The sequence below is a fragment of the Pseudorasbora parva genome, chromosome 10, assembly GCF_024679245.1.
Source record: "Pseudorasbora parva isolate DD20220531a chromosome 10, ASM2467924v1, whole genome shotgun sequence".
Taxonomy (NCBI): Eukaryota; Metazoa; Chordata; class Actinopteri; order Cypriniformes; family Gobionidae; genus Pseudorasbora; species Pseudorasbora parva.
In genome coordinates this window covers 41,435,986-41,461,086 of record NC_090181.1, presented here as the reverse complement: position 1 = coordinate 41,461,086, position 25,101 = coordinate 41,435,986, and the positions used below count along the sequence as shown (strand labels likewise).

At 36.8% G+C, this 25,101-nt stretch overlaps 1 protein-coding gene across 1 annotated transcript in view; it reads left to right on the top strand.

The window, feature by feature from the left end:
- Positions 1–25,101, top strand: part of kiz (kizuna centrosomal protein) — a 49,115-nt gene that overhangs the window by 15,536 nt on the left and 8,478 nt on the right. The window contains exons 7-13 of the mRNA XM_067456162.1: positions 5,802–5,918; positions 6,313–6,480; positions 10,089–10,239; positions 12,979–13,144; positions 13,688–13,750; positions 15,131–15,214; positions 16,256–16,313. Of these exons, the coding sequence (XP_067312263.1) occupies positions 5,802–5,918; positions 6,313–6,480; positions 10,089–10,239; positions 12,979–13,144; positions 13,688–13,750; positions 15,131–15,214; positions 16,256–16,313 (807 nt within the window). The remainder of the gene's footprint in view (positions 1–5,801; positions 5,919–6,312; positions 6,481–10,088; positions 10,240–12,978; positions 13,145–13,687; positions 13,751–15,130; positions 15,215–16,255; positions 16,314–25,101) is intronic.

The following is a 25,101-nucleotide window of genomic DNA, read 5'->3' as shown; positions in this document are numbered from 1 at the left end:
CAGCGCTGAAGTACCCCTTTAAAATTACTCCAGCCATATCCTTAGAGCTTTTTGCTCTTTATTACTTATTTTTTATTTCTACATTGAATAAATAGATTAATGAAGCCTGCTTTATCAATATTGTCCAATGTATACATGGAGTGGATTATACACTTTAATGAATTGGTTGAATACATACATAGCACAAAGGTATGCATGCAAATGCTGCGTTTTTGCTAGAATCATTTGTTTGCTTCATGCATAATAAAGGCCCTGTGATCAAATGAGATGACTATCAAAACAAACATCCCCTTCACTTTAGATGCTAATTCGCATGCAAAGCCCGAGTGGTTCCCTATGGAGGTGATTGTAAAGTGTTTCCTCGTAATTTAAGACCTTTCAAAAGATTAAAAGGACATTTTATTGACACAGCCCAATACTTGGGCTACTTTGTTATCCAATTTTTTGTCTGGTAAATGAATATGGTTTGTAGTGACCTCTTTGGCATGTTATTCATATTTGTGAATGTTTGCTGTTTAACACAAATGTGAGGTTTTTTTGGCTTTGTGAAGAGGCCTGGGTAAGAACATAGCTCTTGTAACGTTATTGTGCGCATAAGCAAAAGGAGGAGAAACCATTAGTATCAATCTTATCATTTAGTAAATATCGTTTCGCCCATGTTGGGATGCGAAAGTAGAGTCAAGGCTATATCGTGCGCTCCGGTCTAGAGAGGAGAGTGTATCATTGTATTCTTTCGAGCGTTCCCTTTACAAGTCTGTCCTCTCAGCCTCTTATATGACAGCACGAGTTTGTGTTTTCAAAGATCTTGATGTGCTTCAGTTGATCTTTCGACTAACCCATTGTAATTCTACCTTTGTAAAAGGAGAGACCAGCACTAAAACACCCTGTAATGGATCTGTTGTCAAGCCCTTTCAAGTATAATGCTGAATTCGTAACAAATCTGTATCTTCTTCACCAATTGATTTGTTCATTTGTATCTCAGTGTATGATGTTTTCATGAAAGTTACATCAGTTCCCTTGTTAGATTCTGGTTCGAAGGTGGATTAGAATATATGCTAGAGGAACCATTATATAAACAAATAGCTGAAATATAGAGAACATGCTCCTCATAAATGGTCTCAAGAGCAAACATCTATAGATGCTGCCAACAGTACTCTGTAATCAGCTGCTGTTTGGGTGTGTTAGGTGTTTTGAAGAGCCCTGGCGAATAAACTGGGGGGGGGAAGATGATGACGGAGCAGAGGGATGTATGGGGGGGCTGTTTTAGCCGCTCTGAAGAGGACTTTGCCCAGATGGATTGTGCTCAACAGAATGTCATGGATATAATTCACACAGGCAGCTTAATCAGGGTGTTTCCAGGAAACAACCTGCCAAAGAGAGGCAGCGATTGTTTGGTGGCCCCTGACCCCAGGGCCCATTATAGATTGTCATAAATTCTTTTTGGCCATTTTATATGGTGGGGGTTTAGGATTTGGGTTTAGGTTTTGCAGAAGCTGTTCTATAAGGGACACCCAGTGGTTAATACGTCAGTGTGAGAGATATGGATTTGCTATAGAACAAAATAAGCCACAAGCAATATTTCACATTTCTGTAACTACCCAATGCCAAACTTAAGTCTTATTATTATTAAGTTTTTAACTTAATAACAAATAATATTTATAAAATGTACATTATATTTTTGTACTTGATACAATATGTTTTTTAAAAGGTTAGTTCACCCAAAAATTTAAATTCTGCCATTAATTCCTCACCCTCATGTTATTCACACCCGTTCAGAACACAAATGGAGATATTTTTGTTGAAATCCGATGGCTCAGAAAGGCCTTCATTGACACCAATCTCACTTCCTCTCTCAAGACCCATAAAGGCACTAAAGACGTCGTTACAAAGCCCATCTCACTACATTGGCTCTACAATAATTTTATGAAGCGACGAGAATTGTTTTTGTGTGCTGTTAAATGGTTAGTTCACCCAAAAATGAAAATTATAATTTACTCACCTTCTAGAAAATCTATGTGTATATGACGTTCTTCTTTCAGCCAAACACAATCAGTTATATATAAAAAATATAACCTGGCTCTTCCAAGTCTTCTGGATTTTTTTTTACCGCGGTTGAAAAGCAAGAAATTCCCGCGGTTTAGCGGTAAACCGCTTTTAAACCCATGATATACAAAAAAGGGGGGGGGGGGGGAGACGCCGCACCCCCTCTTGCGCGTCTTGTTGTGAGTGACACACATTAATCTTTTTTCTATAGTTTGCTCTGTCAATTAAATTGAGAGTATTACTAATGCATATGATGCTATTTTAAATACTGTACTGTGTTCCAGATATATATATATATATATATAGCCTACATTTTACAATAATAAACGCTCAAACATCCATTTCGTAAGCATGCGTGTTTATTTTCCAGCAGTGAAACAACACATAGGCTACAGCCTGTAAAACATTTAAATGATTATAAGTAAATAATGGTAATCTTAAGAATATAAGAGAATTTAATATTTGTTTAAAAAATATTTTTTTTATAGCCTATTGCCCCGCAAAGATGCGTCATGCGCTCTGCATTAATGTGTCTGAATCATAGACCGTAAAAAAATATGGACGACTCGACATCATCCGTTTCACCATCAACCATCACTGGGTCAATATTATAGTTCGAAATTATAGTTAAGCAGAAAATAGTATGAAAGGAGATGAAAAATGAAAAGTGCACAACTCCTCCTAAGTGAAAGCAAGTACATTTTTCCCCTCACGTGCAAACTAGCGCGGATCGGATGAGTCCTTATTCGGGGTTAGTAAAATAACAAAATGTAGTTTTTAAGTAGAAAATATATTTATGTAAAAAGATAAAATACAGAGTAGCCTATAGTAACATATCTTTTTATACAAATAAAAAAAAGCATGATAAAGTGAACATGTAAACCTTTTTTTTTTTTTTTTTTTTTTTGCGGTGATGGCGGTGACGATCTCAGAAAAACGGTAACCGCCCAGTCCTACTTCCAAGCTTTATAATAGGAGTGGTTGGTTCCTGAGATTTTGAAGCCCAAAAAAGTGTCCATCCACAGGTTAATAAAGGCCTTCTGAAACAAAGTGATTGCATATTTGAAGTGAAAACAATCAGACTCTTCGGCAACTGTTAGTTTCTAAAAATTGAATGTATTGCTGCTGACTTAAATGAAATTAAATAAATCTTTTGACAAATAAAGTTATAGAAATAAACCCAAATAAACAGGAATAATAAACAATTCAGTTCACAATTCACATTTCAGTTGAAATCAGGAATTCAAATTTTCAGAATCAGTATACAAGATTTAGAACCAGACTTCAAAGTTCACCATATGCATCCAGAGGAAAAAAATGTCCAAATGTCACTGGATGTTTTAGTTCAGTTTCAGTTCAACAGAAGAAGGAAAAAATCCCAACGAGTGATCCAAGGGAAATCCAAAGGAAAAAAAACACTAAACAACAGTTCAAGTGAGTATGGTTTGTCCTACCAGTTCAGCAAAATGAGTGATCTATTTACTTCCAGGTACGGCAATTAGATGATTGGCTCGCCATGTCCTAACCACAGACAGAACATCCAAGGAAGGGACAGATCAGGACTCGGTCGGCAATTCTCAGATGCAAGAATATAAAATGGAAGAAAAACAAAGAAACAGAAAAAAAAACCCGGCCTTGCAGAAACAAAGCCAAAAAGAATAATTATTCAACTGTTCAATAAACTGTTCAAATTATATAAATTATCCGTTTCATTACTCAGTTTCCTATACACTGAACATAAATGCTAATCAACCACATGTTCACTCTTTGTACATTGAAACCATAGACCGTAAAAAAATATGGACGACTCGACATCATCCGTTTCCGCTTGGCAGATTTAAAGCTTTCAGGCGGCCTGCACGGCGCGGACATCTTGGGACCGAGTCTGCGCAGTAGCGATTTCGGGACCGGAGTTGCGCAGTAGAGCGCAGGAAGTAGAGCAGGAAGTACAGCTGCGATATCAAAAGCCCGCCCACACTCTCGCAGATGCAGAACAATTAATTATGTTGGTGTGAAATAAACAGTTATGGAAATGTAGAAATTAAAGCTAAAGCTCTAATCTGCTCCCAAAAATTTCGAAAAAAGTCCGTTAGTGCCTCAGTGACACTCAGAGAAGCCGTCAGTCTCAGCTGTCAATCATGACGTCACCCCCCCCCCCCCCCCCCCGTTTTTATAGCATCAAATAACTAACTCAAACTAAACTTATTTTTAAAACGAACACCTGAAATGAAATCATCGTGATGATAACTGCCTTCAGTGACATAAACTAACTTTGGGGAAAACATTTTGAAGTGTAATTTTATTATTTAGTTTGCCTCGCGTCCATTAGAAATCACTGAGGGGGCAGCTATACTGGGACCGGTCACCGGGGGCGATCGAGGCGCGAAAGCTTCAGTAAAATGAGAGGGAGACTGCAGGCTTGAATGAGTCTCCCTCAAGAATGAGACTCCCTTGAGTCTCATTCTTGTGATTCAGCTTTAATCCAGATAGTTTTCTTCATTCATGTGTATCTAACTTTTCCTGTTAGTCTTGTACTCTCATTCCATCGGCTTCTATCACCCGTAAAGCGTTACTTTTGAGGATATTTTTCACTAAATAATCTATTTTTAGATTATTTAAATTCTCTTTTGAGAACTATGAAAAACGCGAATACACTCTCTCGCGTCAATCGCCGTCTTTTTTCTTCACTTTCACTCAGCTGTTCTCGTTCTGTCTCCGAACTCACTTCCAGGAGGCGGGACTAACCTCCGACCTCATCCAATCAAACTTCCTCTCGGCCAATTTCTCTTTCTAGATTTATATTTATAATATAATATAAATGAACTTAATTCTGCTTTCTTTTGTTATAATACTAAACAGATATTAATATAAAATAAAATACTTATAATTACTAGTGACCTAGTCAGTGACCTTGGTTACACTAGACTTCTAATTCAACTAGTTTTTTGTTTTGCTCTATTCTCTGCGCTGCCACGTTAATCAATACGTAATGCGTTGGGTCAGATGTCCCTTTTCTGCCGGAACTAGACAGACCTACTGGATATTTTAGAGATGTTTCATACAAAAACACATTGCTTCACTTCAGAAGGTCTTTATTAACCCCCTGGAGCCATATGAATAACTTTTATGATGGATGGATGTACTTTTAACTATTTGGTTGAATATAAGAATAAGTTTGAACCACTATTTTAACAATGTCTTTACTACCTTTCTGGGCCTTAAAAGTAGTAATTACGTTGCAGTCAATAGAAGACCCCTTGGATTTCATCAACAAAAATGCATTTGTGTTATGAAGATGAACAAAAGTCTTGTGGGTTTGAAACAACTTGAGGGTGAGTAGTTAATGATCGAATTTTCATTTTTGAGTGAACTATCCCTTTAACCAAGTATTTTAAAGTCAGGTAATATAATTAATGTAAGAGCAATAGTAGCAAGTAATGGTAGATATGAAAAAGGATAGGACAAGTGCTGTCGAGGGTGAACTTCAGACTCCTCATCCCGGTACTAAATTCTGAAATGAAATGTTCTCTGTGATCATGTCAATTTCCTGTAGATAATGCAGAGTCTATATTTAAAATTTCACATCCTATTTAACTTAGAAATATGTTACATTGCACAAGTAAAACTGGCTGCAAGTGTAGTTTCATGTTGATTTTAATCTCAGTAATGTAAGCAGAAAGATAAAGTTAACAAGGCTATAATAACAGTATTCAATCCAAACCAATAATTTACCTTCTTGTTCTTGAACATTTCTCCAGGCTCTCCATGGAAGGATTTTGTCATCTTCTAGACAGCATTGGGCGCCGTCTCGGTGCAAAAGACGTAAACCTCTACAGAAGCACAGTCAATGAGCAGCAACTCTGTGATATTATCAGGTCAGAGAAGGAAGATGTTTTGTTCCCCTTCTTGAGTCTACTACCTCTCATGGTGGTTTAGTGTTCACAGATTCAGTGGAAATTGCATTACCCTGCTTTTAAGGGCTCTCGCTATAAATTAAGTGTCATTATTTTGGCACCAACAACACTCTAGCAATAAATCTTGGTTTCTAAGGGGTTTTGAATCACAGTGAATTGTTATAGTAACCGTTTTGCAATGGCATACACGCGTGGCAATTTATTGCTATCTGTGTTTATTTTTGTAGATTGAAAGATGTGGAGAATATTTGTGCTAATATAAAAGTACTCTTAGTAATACTGCATTAGTGAGGTTTTCAAAGGTAGCTGAAATGTGTCTCATTTTTAGCCTGATGTTTCTTCATGTATTCCCCAGTATATGTGGACAGTGTGGGCATCTAGATGGTGTGGAACTGCATGCGTGTGGTGCTGTGGTTCTGCAACAGCTGCCCCTGCTGTCTTGCAGTCTGTCGCATGGATGCCTGTTACCCAGTGATCTGATCAACACACACTGGTCATCAGCAACAAATCCAGAAAAGATCAGGTATAGCACTGTTTTTCAAAAAAAAAATTCACGACCCAAATTAGGCCAACAACCATTCTTGGTGGCATTTAAACAAGGCATTAATCAAGGCACTCAAACAAGTCAAGCCAAGCATAAGAATACTTATATAATGGGCCATTTGACTGTATTCTCCTTTAGCAAATATAATCTGCCCGCGAGTGTCGTCTAGCAAGTCTCAATACCCTTCTGAGCTGTAAACGGCAAACTCTTGAAGGTCCTATCACATTGTGTATAGAGTCGGTGGGCGGGGCCATAATGACGGCCCGAGTTGCGTTTGCGTGCTTCTAGTAAACACAGAAACTGGCGAACGGCGGCCATTCGAACCTTCGTTGCTCTGGTTGGTTGTAGCGCTATCCTATCGCGTGCAGAGGGAGTTTGAAAGACAACCGTTTATCCCGCCCCTCGGATTGAGCTGTCAATGGTGAGTTTCCAGACCAAACATCTTGATGTGGGTCTGGCTTGTCAGGCTACTTTAAACCACTAGATGGCTCAAATTCAGCTTAGCACTTTTCCAAACAACTGTTTTTGATAAACAAAATAATTGCACACAAAGTTGATTCTTCTCTAATTTATTTTAGCTATCTATATCGAAAGCTAATCAACTGGTTAACTAACAAGATTTTTTACAAATTAAATTTGACCTATTAAGTTTGCTGCATGCTTAAATACACTACAAATAGATAATAAAATAATAAATAAAAGCACTTATGTTATTCATGATTAAGTATCATATTTAATGGAAACTTTTAAATCTTTTTTTTTTTTTTAATCATTAGTTATGTGAGGCAGAAGTAGTTAAAATAAAGGATGAACTTAAAATTCTCTGCATTTCAAAACAACTTCTACTCACATAATTTGAAGGCTGCTATTGGATTTTTTTTTCTTGTTTCCAGTCCAAATATCAAAAAATTCTTAAATCAAGATTAATTTACTAGATAAGTAAAATGACACAATATATTTTTATGAGTGAGTTTTTGCATAAAACTAACAGAACATACCATAACACGCCGTCACTGGCTAGTGAATACTTTATTTGTTGGTTCATTGTGATTTGAGATCAGACTCAGACATGCATAGGCCAGAGCTCACAAAGCCCAATTTCCCGGAGCTATGTGTTTTCCAGACGGGCTACTAAAAGATAAGGACATCCGTAGGCCGCTGGATCTTAAATAGTGAAATAACATTCCTTTCTTCATCTGCGCTGTTTACTCTCTTGACTTGATATTGCACTTATATCCACCGATCGGGTGGGCCAAGTAATAAAAAATAATATTCCAATCAATCACGGGTGGATGAGAGATAAATCATTGTGTTTGTTTGATAAAGAGGTTTTGCAAGCACTGTGAGATAATTATTCTGGTTGCCGCTTTCAGATCAATTCCTCACATTAACTGACAGGGGAGCAGAAGCTCATTAATTATGCAAATCTTATCCAATCCTAGCTGTGGGCGTTTACTTCCAAGTCTCCAGTGCGTCACACCCATCAAAACCCAGCGTTCAGGAGAAAGCCTCAAAACCAGTGTAGAAAATAGCCTATTACTTATTAGTTATATTTTTTAATGTAAAAATCATGTGAATGTCATAAGTTGACCTCAGACAACAGTATAAAAAAAAGCCAGTTCATGATTCGCCAGTTCCAGTTCCTTTAAAACAAGCTAAATTATCTGCCAAAGGTGTAAGAAAATTAATGTTATTTCTGTTTGGGATAGAATCTGGTGCGTTATCTGGTGTGCCCAAGCTTCGTTTATAGTCTGAGGGAGACTCACGTTGTAAACAAAACAGCCTTTGTAAACATGTCTCAACACTCGAGACTTGCATTTTTTTGCTCAGCCATATTTATTTGAACCTGAATATTCGGGGGCATAAGATAACACGTCAGTAGCGTCACTGCAGAGTCGCGAAGGCGGATTGACAACAGAAGAGAAGACAATTATGCTGAATAACGTCGTAGTTTTTGTTATTTTTGGACCACAATGTATTTTTGAAGCTTTAAAAACTTCTAACTAACTCAAGGTTGTCACATACGGACTACTTTGATGTTTTTATTAGCTTTCTGGAAAGGGACAGTATACCATACATACATTTTCAATGGAGAGACAAAAAGCTCTCCAACTAAATATAAAATACCTTAAATTGTGTTCTGAAGATGAACGGAGGTCTTACGGGTGTGGAACGACATGAGGGTGAGTCATTAAAGGACAACTCCGGTGAGAAATGAACCTAGGGGTAATTAACAGATGGTTACCGAGTAGATCGTTTTCTGGGATGCGTTTTCTTGAAAATCGAATGTAAAGAGTTTTGTCTCTAAAAACAGATTAGCTTATAGCGCTTGTCTATGGGGCACAGGGTAGACACAGGGTGGTAAAATTAAATCGCTAGTTAATACCACTAACAAGGCTCAAAATAGCCTCACACTAACACGGTAGCATAATGAGGGTCCCTACATGCAAACCGAAGCATTGAGAACTTTGTAAGAGTACAAACAGTTTAATAAGAAGATACGTTATAAACATAGTGCCTTACGCGTTCACGGACAGGCACCGTCTCGAAAAACAGTCTTGATGAATCGATCTACGAGCGCTGTTCTAAGTGAGCTGGTCGATAGGAATTCAGTTTGTGAAATGTAATAACATGGACATTTTTATTTTTATTTATTTATTTTCTCTGTCGCGTTCAGTGTTTTCTTCCAGAAACAACGAACCATATAAGATTCCAAGTCACAGTTCATCACTTAGCACAGCGCTCGTGGCTCGATGAGTCGAGACTGTTTTCCAAGATGGTGCCTGTCCGTGAACGCGTACTGCACTATGTTTATAAAGTGTCTTCTTATTAAACTGTTTGTCCACTTACAAAGTTCTCAATGCTTCGGTTTGCATGTTGGGACCCTCATTATGCTACTGTGTTAGTGTGAGGCTATTTTTAGCCTTGTTAGTGGTATTAACTAGCGATTTAATTTCACTACTCTGTGCCCCATAGACTAGTGTTATAAGCAAATCTGTTTTTAAAGATAAAACTCTTTACATTCGATTTCCATGAAAACGCATCCCAGAGAACGATCTACTCTGTAACCATCTGTTAATTACCCCTAGGTTCATTTCTCACCGGAGTTGTCCTTTAATGACATCATTTAAATTTTTGGGCCCTTTAATACATGATTTTTAGGTGGTAAATAGTGTCACAAATACCAGTAAATTGACTAGCACAAAACTTAGTAAATCACCTCACATGATTGATTTAAATACTCTCCTCCCATAAATACTGCGTCTTAAAAGGAAACTCCTACAAATGCATATGCAATAAGCTCAGCTACAAAAATAACCATGTCTAAGCCTTGTTTCACTGCATGTCTTTAGTAAATACAGAAAAGGGTTTGCATTGGCACAAATCTGGCCACAAGAGTCTCTTATTTTCCCTTTTTATTTATTTTGGGAAAGATTTAAAGTAAGCGTAGTTTTAATGTATTGCTGTATTTGATTTGTGATTATTTGCGATTACTTGTTAGATAAGTTTATGTCCACTTTATTGATATGTTTTCATGGAAAAGATGTGCCTGTGTTAAATTAGTTTGTCCTGGTTTGGGATTGTAGGTTGTGTCTGCCATCTGAAAGTGTTCCGCTGTGGGATTGCTGCTTCAGGCACTTCCTTCAGCTTCAACAACAGAAAATCCTCAGCACTGACCACATCATCCAGCTCTTTACTCCACTCCTGGTGCCAAACAATGCCATCTACACAGACAAGGTATTGCTTCCCAGCTATCTCCCAAACTCTGCACAGATCTTTTTAATATTACAGGACTTCTTGACACAGGCCTTTTATATAAAATTGTCTATAGCCACAAAACAGTTTGTGGTGATACAAACGTCAATTTTGAGGTAAGGTGTTAATTTTGTCAGCTTTCTTTTCTTTTCTTTTTTTGGTTTGAGATGCGTTTTCTCTCATTTGGTGGGTGTGTCAAAGATGTCATGTATTTGTCATGTCATGTATTGGATTGATGTATTTGTATGTTACATTAACCAGTGTCTAGCACACCTTCCTAAGGAAAGAATATGGGCCAGAAGACATTGCAATTACTTAATGATATTTAAACAGACTATAAAACTAAAAAATGCGAGGCAAATGTTGGATCACAATAAATAGGAACCACAGTTTCCACAAATCCTTTCACTTGATTGGGAACGTATTTTGTAGAATTAAACATGCATTTATATTGATTTCATCAGACTCCGAATATTCTTGAAATAGAACACAAAGAATGGTCTTCTCAGCTGCCATAGTTGCAAGTCCTGAACAGGGCGTTCAACGCAGCACCGTTTCCGTTTTAAAAAAAAACTTTTTGCAACGTTTTTTAGGTGCTGAATGCAGCCCAGATCTACTGATGACATGCAAATTAAAGAACACCTAGCCGGATCATTTCCACAATGACCACAATCTACCAAGAGCTGCACAAATTAGTGTATTGTTTAAGACTTGTAGAGCTGTAAATAAAGGCATACATACCAGTAATTTAAATATATTTAAATACTCTCTTCCCATTAATTTTGCGTCTGTAAGGGAAACTCCTACAGAAGCTTATGCAATAAACTCAGCCCCAAAAAATAACTGTCCACACCTTTTCAGCGTTTATCTTTCGTGTCAATCCTGACAGTAGCTTTTTAACCCCAAAGAGGGTTTGCGTTGACACAAGCTGAATCTAGCCTTTATTCGACTAAATGTCTTAGCATTTTAGTCTAGTTTTAGTCAATAAACACATCATAATTTCATCAGGCTGCATAATAGCTAATATTCACAATGATTTGACAATTTTTGTCATCCGAATTATTGCACTTTCACCTATAAGCACAAATCAAGAGGATGTCGACTCATATGCATGGTTCATTTACCTCATCTACTTTCCTGAATTACTATAGGCTATCTATCATATAAATTAACACACTCTCTACATTATGAAAATTGGTAAAACAAAGGTGAAGTAAAACCAGTAGGACTGTCTTTGTAAGTTATCATTTACGGAGATGGAGTTTTTACTTCCGGAACCCGACTGTTGCACTCCACGGAGCTCATTTCATTATGGAATGTATGGAACTGCCATCATGAAGGCATTAACATTTTCATGCGTAACACAACAAACTTTAAAAAGACGATTGGTTGGTTGACTGACTGAGTGGTTGGTTGATTTGATTGATTGATTGATTGATTGATTGATTGATTGATTGATTGATTTACTGACTGACTGACATTATTATTATTATAAGTATTTCATGAATCCTAATATTAGTGGGATACTATTTTTCTAGGATTTTTTTTTTTTTTTACTTTAGCAATGCTGAAAGTGCCATTAAAGGTTCAGTGAGTCATGTTATTTGCCATAAAACCACTTTTTAATGTTTTGTGGAGTATATGAAAACATTATAATCCTGGAATATGGAATAATTACAAGGAAGGAATGTAGACTATGATTCGCCTAGTCCAGTAAAATGACCTCATCCTGTAAATGTAGATGGGCTTTTTTTCTTTGTGACGGACCTGCCATAAATTCAAGCTTTATAAAGTTCTCTAACTAACGAGGTCATGGGGGCGCTTATGCTTTCATGTTGTTATGAGACTGTCATTCATATATATATCTATATCTGACCTCCATTCTTACCCCGGTTTTTATTTTTATAACCCATGTAGTACATACATGTTTTCATGCATATTTCTGTGATTTTTTCTAACCTGTATCTTTTATCCTCATGCAGAGGAACTGAATTCTTATCTCTGGATCTGACCTGATGATGACCACTGACAATTTAATAGCCAGTTTGAAGTGTTTAAGTTTTAACATCTAGCTGATCTATTCAAATCAGTAATATTAACGTTTTGTTACTGTATATTGCTGAATGGCAGTTTTGATAAGATAAAAGATAGTTTTTATTTTCCCTGTTTTAATTCAGTCACTGGATTCCATCATGCAGTTCATTGCTTGCAGTATCATCCCTTCGATCTTGTATTATTTTTATGTAAAAAGAGCAGTGAGTGATCATCAGGCTCCAATAGAATCTAAAGATTTTTGGCATTTTTCTCTTTTTTTATTATACTGCTTTTTGCTGGAAATAGTTTTGAATTCCGGAGATTTGTCAAATTGAAATAGATGTGACACGTCACACATGTAGTCGGGTTGAATTCCGCCACGGTAAACATATGAATTGAAATCTGAATGATTATGGAAAACCTAAAAATATCAGGGAATTTTAAAACCGTGATTTCCAGATCTGCAAAAATCATGGATTGCTATGTTTTTTTAAATGTCAGTGGCTTTTTTTTTTTTTTGGTTAGGTTTTGCTCTAAAATATTTAATTGTCTAATTACTAATCAGTCAGTGTAATGTTTATAAAATGTTTTAAGAAGAAATCATGGATGACTAAAAAAAAATGTTGTGGAAAATTCAAAAGGTGTGAGAACCCCGAAATGAAGATAAGTCATCTCTTTGTCATCCAGGCAGGAGAGCTGTTGAAGAGGCTTCTGACCCACAAATCTGAGACCCATCAGCCGTCAGAAAGTGAACTCTCATCTTCTTGCAGCCTGCCCTCCCTTCTGGATGACAGTGTGGAAATCAAGCCTGCCAGGCCTTCCGGAAAAAAAAATCAAACCGTCGGAACACAAGGTAATACGCTTGTTGTCATTTCAGCTGGCATTTGCAAATTCAGCTTATCGCAAATATCTGTTGTTCTGGTTCAAACGAATAACCTGTAATCCGTGTATTACCGAGCAGTTTAAATACACACAGATGTTAAGAGCCGTGCTCGGCCAGACAGAACAGATCAATGAGAGCAACTGAGAGCGACGCCCCAATACCAGGCGAACCGCATTAATGGCTCATTTTCAGTGGCAAAGCAGAGAAACATCAGCTCGGTGGCTCCGTTCTGATGAAGGAAGAGGGGACCTCGAGTACTCGCAGGATGCCAGAGCTCTGACCCTCATGAGAATACACTTTTGCCCAAATCTCATTTCTGACAAAGCCAGCCAGCTTTCATTCTCCCTTTAAACCTGTCTCAATCAGTCCTGCTGTTCAGATTCGAAAAGCTCCCCACCCCCCTTCCCAGATCTCTCTCTCTCTTTCTCTCTTTATTTTCTTTTCTTTTCTCCTCTGTCTCACTCTTCCACCATCTCTCTGAGCTGCGCTTTCCTTCTCTTTTCTTTGTTTCAGGAATTCAAAGTGGTGAAGAGGACAGTGCCGACCAAAGCCCAGTGGAAAGTATTCCTATTAGAGGTAAAAAGGCAGATCGAAGAAGCGCCCGTTCGGGAGTTCTTCTGTGTCTGTTTTGTCTTTCTCCTCACGCAGTAGATAATGGGGGTCCCTTTTTTTCCCCAACTGGATAGCTGTGAAAGGATGATCAAGGTGAATCAGAGGTCAAAGTCCCACCTGAAGAGTGGAACAGTTCCTCTAATTATCGGCAGAGAAAACAAACCCATCTCTTTTCTTCTGCCCTAGGTATGGGTGAAACTGAGATTCTCAGAGCGCATAATGCGGAGGTTTAATTGTCCGCCGGCCGGGTTGGGGGTGCCGCACAAGATCTGTCATTGGTTCTCATTATCTGCTAAACAATGCCAGCCAGAGGCGGACTTGAAAAGACTGGATGTCAAGGCATCCTTTGAAAAGCCTCGGGTAGCAAGTCCCAGCGCCAGCTCAGAAATGTAAAACTATCCATTATTCCACTTGGCTATCTGATTTCAAACTGTGCCTTTCATGCGCAGGGCTAGCCCAAGAGCGCCACGGAGAGAGAAGTCCAGCTTCTCACTGCAACTAATCAAAGGCATTATGGTAGTAGAAAACCGCCTCTGCTGTCCCTGGCTGCTTATGAGCTGTTTACAGGCGGCTAATGAAGACTGCATTGAGTTCTGTTGCCTTTCGTATTACATCACTTTGCAATCATCCGTGGAAACGGCGTCCGAACGCTGGCCTTCCGCCGTCCGTTTCGGTAAAGCGCCGTTGCGCACAATATTGTTTTATGTATATGGCAAACAAAAAGGAATTCTTCAGATGCTCTTGGTATTTTTTCTTTTTTTTACATGTCACTGAAGCCTATATTTTGCAGTCATTACACTGTGTGAAACGAGCAACAAACAACATGTTTGTTGCAGCCATACAACACATATCGAGATAATGAGATGCCGGAATGTATTTTGTCTTTGGGGGCATAACCACTTTGCAAATTGTTTTTTGTTTTCAGCATTTAAAACTGATGTATTTTTGTTTTCCAGGGCACGTTTCTTTCTCGTCACTCGTTTTCAAAAAGTATTTTAAGCTTGAATGCTCGCTGGTTAAAGATCTCCATTTCGAAAGTTTATAGAACATGAAAGACAGTGTTTTAAATGGAATCCTATAAGATGCTGCAGCAACACAAAAGCCGGCGGGTTCTTTTTATTTTTTAGACGGCAGGCTGTATGTGTGCGTTTGGATTAGATCAATAGTTTAGTGCTCACTCACTCTGTTTTTCACTTACTCTCTTTGCTCATCAGAGGCCTTAAAGAGCTGATGTTGGTTTATCAAACATCAGGGCTCTGGAAAGTTGGAAGTTGAGGTCTTTAGCAAATATTTGACTAGCTGCTCTCGCATTTTTTTTTTTTTTTCTGTCTCTCTTTTCTATAGAGACCAAAGCATATCAGCTGCTTAAACAGTCTGTGGCACAAGAGGGGCACTGGAGTGACTCGGATGAGGATTCGGAGCCGTCAGGTAATGGGGAACAATAGCAAACAGTCTAAAGTTTTGACAAAGCATGTATAAGATGTTCTGTTTATTTACATGGAAACATAATTTATTGGTTGAACCTTATTTAAATTCTTAATAACATCACTACACCGTAAACCCTAATAAGTTGGCAAAAATCAGTTACATCAACATTTTTAAATTAAGAAATTCAAAGTTTAACTCGCTCATTCTTATTTTGTACTTGTGCGTTTTAATTGCTCTTAACTTGAAATATTTAAGTAAGCTCAAACTCAAAACATACATTTTACTTAAAATGATCATGTAATATAAACTTAAATATTTTTAGTAGTGGAAAAATATCTAGCTTTAACTAGCTAGTTCAATAATAATAGCATTTACTCTTCTTTTAGAGTGCCATGGCAAAGCATGCTGGGAAATAAACATGCCAGCCCAGTTTCAGTTAAATTTATGTTTGTCTAAGTTAAAAGAAACTCTTCAAAGAAACAATTCAGATGACTTAAAATATGTCAGTTTTGTGAACTCAAAAGAAAAATAAAGTTCTATATACTCATAAAACTTAAGGTGATTGAACTAATTTGTTTAATTTACGTTTAAAACCATTTAGTTTTTTCGAGCGTTAGGGCTTACAGTGTATACTTGAATTTACAAATATTAATTATTTTAATTGACTTTAGAGTTTGCAGGAAATTGTGCCACTTGTGCCTCCACCTCAGGCCCAAAGTACTAGATCCATAAATGCCACAGACATTTGAGGCCTTTTTTTTTTTACTGCAGCAACGATTAAACGATTAAATAAATAGCCCATTACCTTTCTCTTTCCAATTGTTTTGTGCAATGGCTATTTAACCCAGCTACATTTAAAATATTTTAGACAGTTTTTCACAGTCAATATTGTCTGCGTTTTAACATAAAATATCAAATATTTTTGATAACAAATTAAAAAAAACTGTGTTCATGCCACATGCATATACTGGTGTTTAAATGTCATCATAACCCACCCTTTTCCTTGTCTTTTTATTTAAATGATTAATTTGCTATGCAAAGACATCAACAAGTTGAAGAGGTCTAAGGTGCGCCGGGACTCTGTAAGACAAAATAGCCAGTAAGTACTCTCAAAATTATATTTACGCATACACACACAATTACACACACACTTACACACACACATACACACATTTTTATATTTAAAAAAAAAAAACGTATTTCCATTTGTCCTCTTTTAATAAAAAAGCAATGTGTGTTTGTCCTTGAAACACTCTTAGCATCATTAACAGAAGTTCACGTGGGAGGCATCAGTCAAGCTGTATTTTCATTCAGGGCTTCCTCTCTCATCATCGGCATTATTTGATTGCTTCAGTAAATCGGGACTTTGAATGATGAAAAAGGATCTTGAGGGTACATTGTTTAGGTTTTCACATCAACACAAGTTCACACAATCAGCTAAGACACGCAGCCCTCCCAGCAGTGCCTCTCCTCCATGAATCCATTAGGGCAGGTAATGGATGGGTAAACCTTGTGAAGAGTAATCGTCTCTGATTTCACATGCTTTTCAGAGCATCACGCTGACACAAGGGTCGAAAGTCTCTCTCCCCGTCTCTCCGTCTTTTTTTTTTCTCTCCTGCCCAGTCTTTCTGCCCACTCTTTGCCCGCCTCCCCTCGCGCTCTCTCAGCTAGTTTACACTGTTTGCAGAGGAAAGGGTATAATGATTGCACTCTGACAGAGCTCTCCGATGGATGCCACAGTCTGCCCAATGAATGGCCTCATTAATAAACATAAGCCGTCTCTAGTGCGAGATGCTTCTAGATCATCCCAAAACCTGGTGGTCTCAGAGCTCCTGAGAGAAGCCGTTGGTCAAAGCGCACAGCAAAGATGATGGCTAGCATTGCAGCATTTGCTTTGCTTTCGGGTAAAACATTTTGTGGCACTTTTTTTCCCCTTCTTCTTCTTTTTTTGCCGTGTTGAAGAATTCCTCTTGCCAGTCACTTCTTGCGCTTTATTGCCTCTACAAGTACCCTGCACTCGAGCACCAGTAGAACACTACATGTGCTGTTCCCCCTCTCTCGCTCTCTCTTCTCCGTCACTTACTGCTGTCATTCTGTCACTGAGCCGATGGGCACATTAAAAGACCTTCTGCTTCAGACCAAAACTCACAAAAAATAATAATAAAGCAAAATAAAATAAATCAAGTGCCTCTCTTTCTTAGCCATAATTATGATTTTGCGCTTAAGCTGGGACCGTAGCTGAAGAATCGGAGTTTAAAGCAGGCGCTTTGGTGCAAAAAATGCATTTATGGGCCTTTGTGCGCCTCCTCATTATGTGTGGGGCTGATTCATTAAGTAATTGGTTTGCAGTTGTTTACATGAGTATTAAGGCCCCCTATTCAGCAGTCTTTGAGAGATACATTGTGCAAATGTTGCATGTTATGAATGCCCAATGAGAGGCGGGGGGCCAGGCCTATTGGCCAAACACTGCGCTGGGCTGAAAAGACCAGAGAAAAGCGTCAGGCGCTGCTTTGCATAGCAATGACTCGCCCATAATAAGCTTTCCAGATTAAATGCATGCAGTCCATACAAGATGCAAAGAGATACTCTTAACACATTTATGTGTGTTCATTTCACTATTATAGCACTGAAGAGAATTGGGGTCTTTCATATCCACCCCCGTTTTTTTCTTTTCTTCTTAATTCCCTACCCTGTGCTCTCCTCTCGTCAGCTTGCCATTTTTACTGCTAAATACTTTTATGGAGCACAACGTTTTATTGTATTATAATTCAGAGGCTGCGCGGACGGAGCGGGCGGTATTCGTTACGCCTGTGTGCTGCAGTGATTCAGGAAGGGGAGAGCTGCAATAAGCAGCTGCACTCCATGTAAAGACCTCTTGTTCCTGCGCTTTGTTTAAGGCTGCATGCCACAGCTTCCTCCTCTTCAGCGGCTATTGTGTCCTCGGCTACTGCAGGCATGTAGCGCAGATCTCGCCCGCTCGCTGGATCTCAGTGTCCCGCTCTGTTGCTTTGTGAAAAAATAACCGTTTAGGAGTTGTAGCGCAACATTTTCACCAACATTTCGGCAGTTTCTCACATCCTTGTTGATGGAAACATTTGTGCTTGTGTAACAGCAGCGGCTGTTGTAGGGGAAGCAGTTTTTCCCATTAAAAAAAAAATTGCATCAAGATACTATAGGAGTGTGTGTGTATGTATGCAACGCGGATATGTATATATATATACTTTTTTTTGTTGCTGCTTTTTTGCTTTTTTTCATTGTATAAATATTATTATTTTTAATGTCTACATTTTATTAATTTTATTTCAGTTTTAGTTTAGTGCAGCAAGTTAAACTAAATGAAAATGAGAAATACTACCTTTTTGTTGTTTCAGTTTCCATTAACTAAAATATCCCTGTTACGTGTGCCTTCAGTTGTCTAGACTCTAGAGTGAATGGATGTGTGGGGTGGTGGTGGGTGGGACGGGGTAGCACTAAACAGCAATAGCCAGTGGGGGTCACTCTCTTTCTTTGTGCCACTCTTCATCCGCCTGCTTTGTCTAACAAACAAAGAATATTCGCTATGTACATATCAACATTTATTTCATTAAGCCAATTTTTTTTTTCTTTACCAAGTTGAGGTCTTCATTTTTTTTGCTGTTGTATCAAAACAGAAAGAATGCAGCGACCCGGTTGTCCTGAGGGGAGCACATTTAAAAAGAACCCCCCCACCTGTCTTCCTGTAGTTCTGGCGGTTGGCCAGCAGAGGGCACTCATAATTAGGCCAGCTGTGTGGTACCGTGACTGGCCGCTTGTGGCACATAGAGGGCGCTCTCTCTGCTGATCTGAATCATTTCCTCACTCCAGAGCTCTTGGCTCTTACAGGGGTCTAATCAATGCTAAATCAGTGCCGATGTGGGTCACATACGGGACGGGTGTAGGAGGTGCTACTGCTACCTTGCACAAACACTGATCCAAAGAGCATGTTCTATTAGCATAGCTGTGGAGGCGTATAGATGTTTATATTAATTTGCCATATTCTTATGATAGGTACAGGTATAGATCATACACAGTGGTGTAGAAACAATTTCACTCAGAAATTGCTGGTAAATTTCGAAAAATAATTACAAAGAATCGGCAAGTAACACATTTAATTAAACATGACATTTTTTAGTGGAAAGACATTTTTATGTAAAACACTTCAGTTTTATGTAGAACTTTAAGAAAATCACAAATAATTTTCTACTTTTATTATTTAAAAAATATAAGTGAATATCTGTTATATTTTACATGATAATGTCAAATTTTCAAAAACGTAAATCATTTTCTTGTAAAATGTATTCCAAAAATCTTAACTTACCACTTAAGAAATTTTCTATATATATATATATATATATATATATATATATATATATATATATATATATATATATATATATATATATATATATATATATATATATATATATATATACTGAAATTACTGCAAATATCATTTTATATATTTATATATATTTAATTTACTACATTGGTTCCCTTTATTATCTTTAATACATTTAAGTGAATATCTGTACTACCAGTGTGTATTTTTCCTTTATAAACAGAATATTTCATATTAAAATGATACACTTTCATCAAAGCTAATAGCAGAGCTGTAATCGTACGTGATCACAGGTATTATGAAAATAACTTTGCCCAGACAACAAATGCAGACTAACCGCAGTCTATTTACATGAAGCATATTACTGCATAGGATGCAGAGAGACGTCTTTTATTCATAGCTCAGATATCATAACAACAACCCACACACCCCATATATTAATGTATCAAATGCTTGCCTAAAAACGCACAGGGGCACTTTTCATCAAATATCGCAAATACATCCAAATGCTCAAAACAACGCGGAACAGAGGGAGAGCGGAAAAAGTAAACGTTGGAGCGGAGGGAAATAGAGAGAGGTTGCCGTCAAAGCAGTAATTTGCATCATTTTACACATTACATTCACCTCTGTGTATGAGACGCAGCTAAACAGTGGCCAGCCCAGTCTTACATATTCAGATTCGTTGCCTCAATTAAGTGAACCTCAGTGCAAGATGAACTGGCATAAATGTTTATGGAAATGGAATATTAGATTGGAGGGTCAGTGGCATTCACAGCTCTCTGTGATAATAGTGTCTTGAAATCAGACTCGTCACTGTCTGAAGTGGCCCAGCAGATAGAGCATTCCCATGGCAAGCAAGTTATATAAAAGAATAGCCCTATTTACCCACCCAAACATGTATTTATTATTGAGCTCATCATGACTAAAGGGCGGGGGGTGGGGGAAGGGAGCCCTCAAATTTTGCTTTACCGTTCAATGCTCGTAAAAGAGAAAGGCCTTTCATATTTTCAGCTTTCAATTTGATCAGAGAAAGGGAGATGGGAAATTGGACACAAGATGTTTATTTATTTTTAGTATTTTAATTTACATAAATCCTACAAAGCATTTTTAAGCATAATTATTTGAACTTTATTTGTCTCAATCTGTACAGTAATTCTTCTACTTTCATTTTATACACCAGGACATGACAACTTTTTCTGTAGATATATATATATTTTTTTTTAATTAATACTTTTATTTAAAAAGGAGGCATTAAATTGATCAAAAGTGACAGTAAAACATTTATAATGTTACAAATTTTTTCCATTTCAAATACTTTTTACAATTTCTATTCAATAAATAAATTGACCTATTCATCAAAGTACTGTGAAAAAAGAATCTTGGTTAAAAAATGTAATATTTTACTATATGACTGGTTTTACTATATTTTTGATCAAATAAATGCAGCTTTGGTGAGCATAAGAAACTTCTTTTAAAACAATTTATAACTCGTATCTAACGGTGGTGTGAGTGAGGAATAACGCACAGACAGGGTGTCCGCGGGGTTTTAAAAAAGTATTAAAAAGTAATAAATCAAAATGGTCAAATTTAAGGCCATTAAAAGTGTTAAATGTGATCTCAGGTATAATTTTTTTCCAAATTAGGTATTATTTTTTCAGACTATCAGGTGTCCTATTCTGATTGAAATTCTATCTGCGTTCGTGTTAGTTCGTTTAGATATGGGCTTTAGCATATCTGGGCACATAATCAAAGATCTTTCGTCTCCGTCTCAACGTATGTTTGATGCTGACGTCATATTCAGTGATCGTTCGGCATCATCTCAGAACACTGCGCTCAACAGAAGTGGCTGGCTTACGTTTTATTTTAGACTTGCTTCAGGCATATCTTCAACGACTATCCTCATAAGAGCAATCTTAAATGATTTATATAAAGTCTAAAATGAACAAAAAGAGTTGTGAGAGAATGAGGCGAGATCCATATAAACAGTGAGATCCGCGTGTCTGTCTGCTCTTAAAGGGACAGCAGCCAATAAAGCTTCCTGTCAGTAAAGTTAAAGAACAAAGGGAACAGAAAATGACTCGCTGCTCTGGACTAAATAACTTTTGTAGCTTCAATAAGGATTAACTATTTAATTTATATTTTATGCAGTGCAGACTGCATATAACTTTGATAACTTTATTAAATTTCTGTATATTTCCTAACTGTTAAGACAGGAAGGGCAGGAGTAAACATGACATTTATTATGGGTTTATGTTAGCATTGTTTTAAGTTTACTTAAATTAAAAACTGTTATATTTAATATAACAGCTAATAATAAATGTAAAAATAAATAAATAAATCAGTAGCTGTATTAATATCAGTAAATGGCCTTCATTCATAAAAAGATGCCATTTACACAAGTATTTAAAATATACTGTCTTTATGTCGTTTCTACATTAATTTGATTAACGGTGAAATTATTATATTAAAAAATATATTAAAAAGTACAAAAACATTTTTTTTTTATTGCGATTAATTGCGATTTAACCACAGAAAAAAAAATGTGGGATTAATCTAGTTAAAGTTTTTAATCGATTGACAGCACTAGTTTTTAGTATTTTGTTAAATTCAACAACTTATCACAATTATAGAAATGTAATATTTGGCTCAGGTTTTGTTGTTGGAAAAAAACACTAAATAATTGAATTGCTGAATTACCAATTATTAATTGAAATCAAATGTGTATGCCAACCTTTGTGAATGTTGAGATCTATTTTACTGTGTCTGAATGATAACTTAAAACAGATTTCCTCCTGGTGTCGATTCTAAATCTATGCTTTTTTGTATGTTATATATGTCAAAATCTGTGTAAATAATAGAAAGGTCGCTGCTTAACACTTGCAATTCAGTGTCGTGATAGTTTTAAAAAATATTCTGAAGGTAGTAAAAAATAGGGGTGTGCATTGGCACTGCTTCACGATTCGATTCGATTACGATTCACCAGGTAACGATTCGATTCAATTCGATTCTACGATGCATTGTGATGCATCAAAATTCTACTGCACACAAAGCAAATTTTTCATCAGTCATGAGGCAATACAAGCAGATATTAAACAACAGATTGTATTGGCTGCTATGTGTCTCCTGTATCTTCGACATAAAAGTTATTAAAGAAAATAAAATGTAATTAAATAAAATTAAATAAAATGCAATTAACCCTTAAATGCATGACTGTTTCACCAAACATTCTTACATACATCTATATTTAACATGGATAGACCTCTACCTGTCGTGATAATATATAAAACTCCTGATTTTAGAGTAACAGCTACAGAAGAATAAAATAAAACCTATTTCGTTCCCTTTTGGAGCTTGGAAGGATTCAGTTTGAGCAGATGTTTAATACCATCATCATCTGTCCTCATCAGAGCTCGTTTACCAGTATATTCAGCATCTGCCTCATATTCGCGATCTCCAGCATATTCTCCAAACTCATTTTCAATGTCTTCAAAATCAATATTTTGATCACTGACAGCTTCTTGACCACATCCATCATGAAGAGACAGTGACACTAACATATGATTGTGTTTAGTACTTGCTCTCTGAAGTAAATCACTGAGCCATTTCAAGTTTTGCAGATTATAATTATTGTTTCGTTTTCTGTCAGAGGTAACTATGAGTGAAACGTCACTTCATCATTGGGTATCAGACATTGCCACCTTGTGGAATAAAGGTGAATTGCGCTGTATTTCGTCATTATAGATTAATTTATTATTGTGCAAAAAATATATACGTACAATCCTACACACCTCAAGTCGTTAGCGCGTTTTTAATTACCCGTCTATCGCGGTCATCTCCCTCCGCCTCAGCCATCTTCCTTGTTGTTGTTGTTATTCTCCCGGAACCGGAAGTATTTGAAACTGCACAACTTTATCGTCCGCCAGAAAATAAACAGTGACATAATCGATTATGGCACATTGCCGCATCGATGCTGAATCGTTCATGCCCCGCATCGCGATGCATCGCCGAATCGATTATTGTTGACACCCCTAGTAAAAAAGGTATTAAAAAGAAGTAAATTTAACTTAAGGATTGCTGTATATATGTATAAATGCACAAGAAATGTTAATCTGAGTTGAAGTTGCAAGAATGAGATCTACCAAAATATATTGAAAAGTAATGCATTGCAATATTGCGTTACTCCCTTAAAAAGTAACTAAATTAGTTACTTAGTTACTTTTTTAAGAAAAGTAATGTGCTACGTTACTTTTTCTCACCTTTGATTTTAATAACAAAAAAATTTGTAATTTTTTTGCAAAAGTAAAGACCTTTTTACACCAAAATTTAAATAATAAGCCTCAGGCCGAGGTAAAAATGCAAATTCACATAAACAGTAGAGGGTGCCACTTAAACAGACCATAGGCTAATGGAAGAATAGGACGCAGGAGAAAAAAGTTTCACAATCTTACTTCACCAATAAAAAGTAACTGAATCATCAAAAGTTAGCAGCAAAAAAAATGGTCAATTAGATTAAATGCATACAAATATTTGTTTTATTTAATAATTAATTATTGGAGGTTTGCAGAGTGTTCTGATTTTGCATTTGACTGATTTAATTCCTTTTGAAGAGTCATTTTGATTGTGCAAATAAATGTTCACATTTAGTCTAGAACTACAATAACTCGTTCACACACTGCCTTTGTACTCGATTTTTTTTTTCAACATAGGGAGAAGAGAGCTGTCAGTGAAATGTGAAAGTTACTCAGATATTTTGTTGTGAATTTTAAAAGTAATGTGTTACTTTCTAGTTACTTTACTTGGAAAAGTAATCTGATTATGTAAATCAAGTTACTTGTAATGCATTTGTAATGCATGTGTGTGTGGGTGTGTGTGTGTGTGCATATATATATATATATATATATATATATATATATATATATATATATATATATATATATATATATATATATATATAATTCCATTCAAAAAGTGAAACTTGTATATTATATTCATTCATTACACAAAGACTGATATATTTCAAATGTGTATTTCTTTTAATTTTGATGATTATAACTGACAAATAAGGAAAATCCCAAATTCAGTGTCTCAAAAAAATCTGAAAATTTGAATATTGTGAGGTTCAATATTGAAGACACCTGCTGCCACACTCTAATCAGCTAATTAATTTAAAACATCTGCAAATGCCTTTAAATGGACTCTCAGTCTAGTTCTGTAGGCTACACTATCATGGGGAAGACTGCTGACTTGACAGTTATCAGGAGGGCAAGACACAAAAGTCATTGCAAAAGAGGCTGGCTATTCACAGAGCTCTGTGTTCAAGCACATTAATATAGAGGCAAAGGGAAGGAAAAGATGTGATAAAAAAAAAAAAAGGTGCAATAAAGCAATAAAGGTGCATCAAGCAATAGGGATAACCGCACCCTGGAGAGGATTGTGAAACAAACCCCATTCAAAAATGGGGGGGGGGGGGGGGGTCACAAAGAGTGGACTACAGCTGGAGTCAGTGCTTTAAGAACCACTACACACAGAC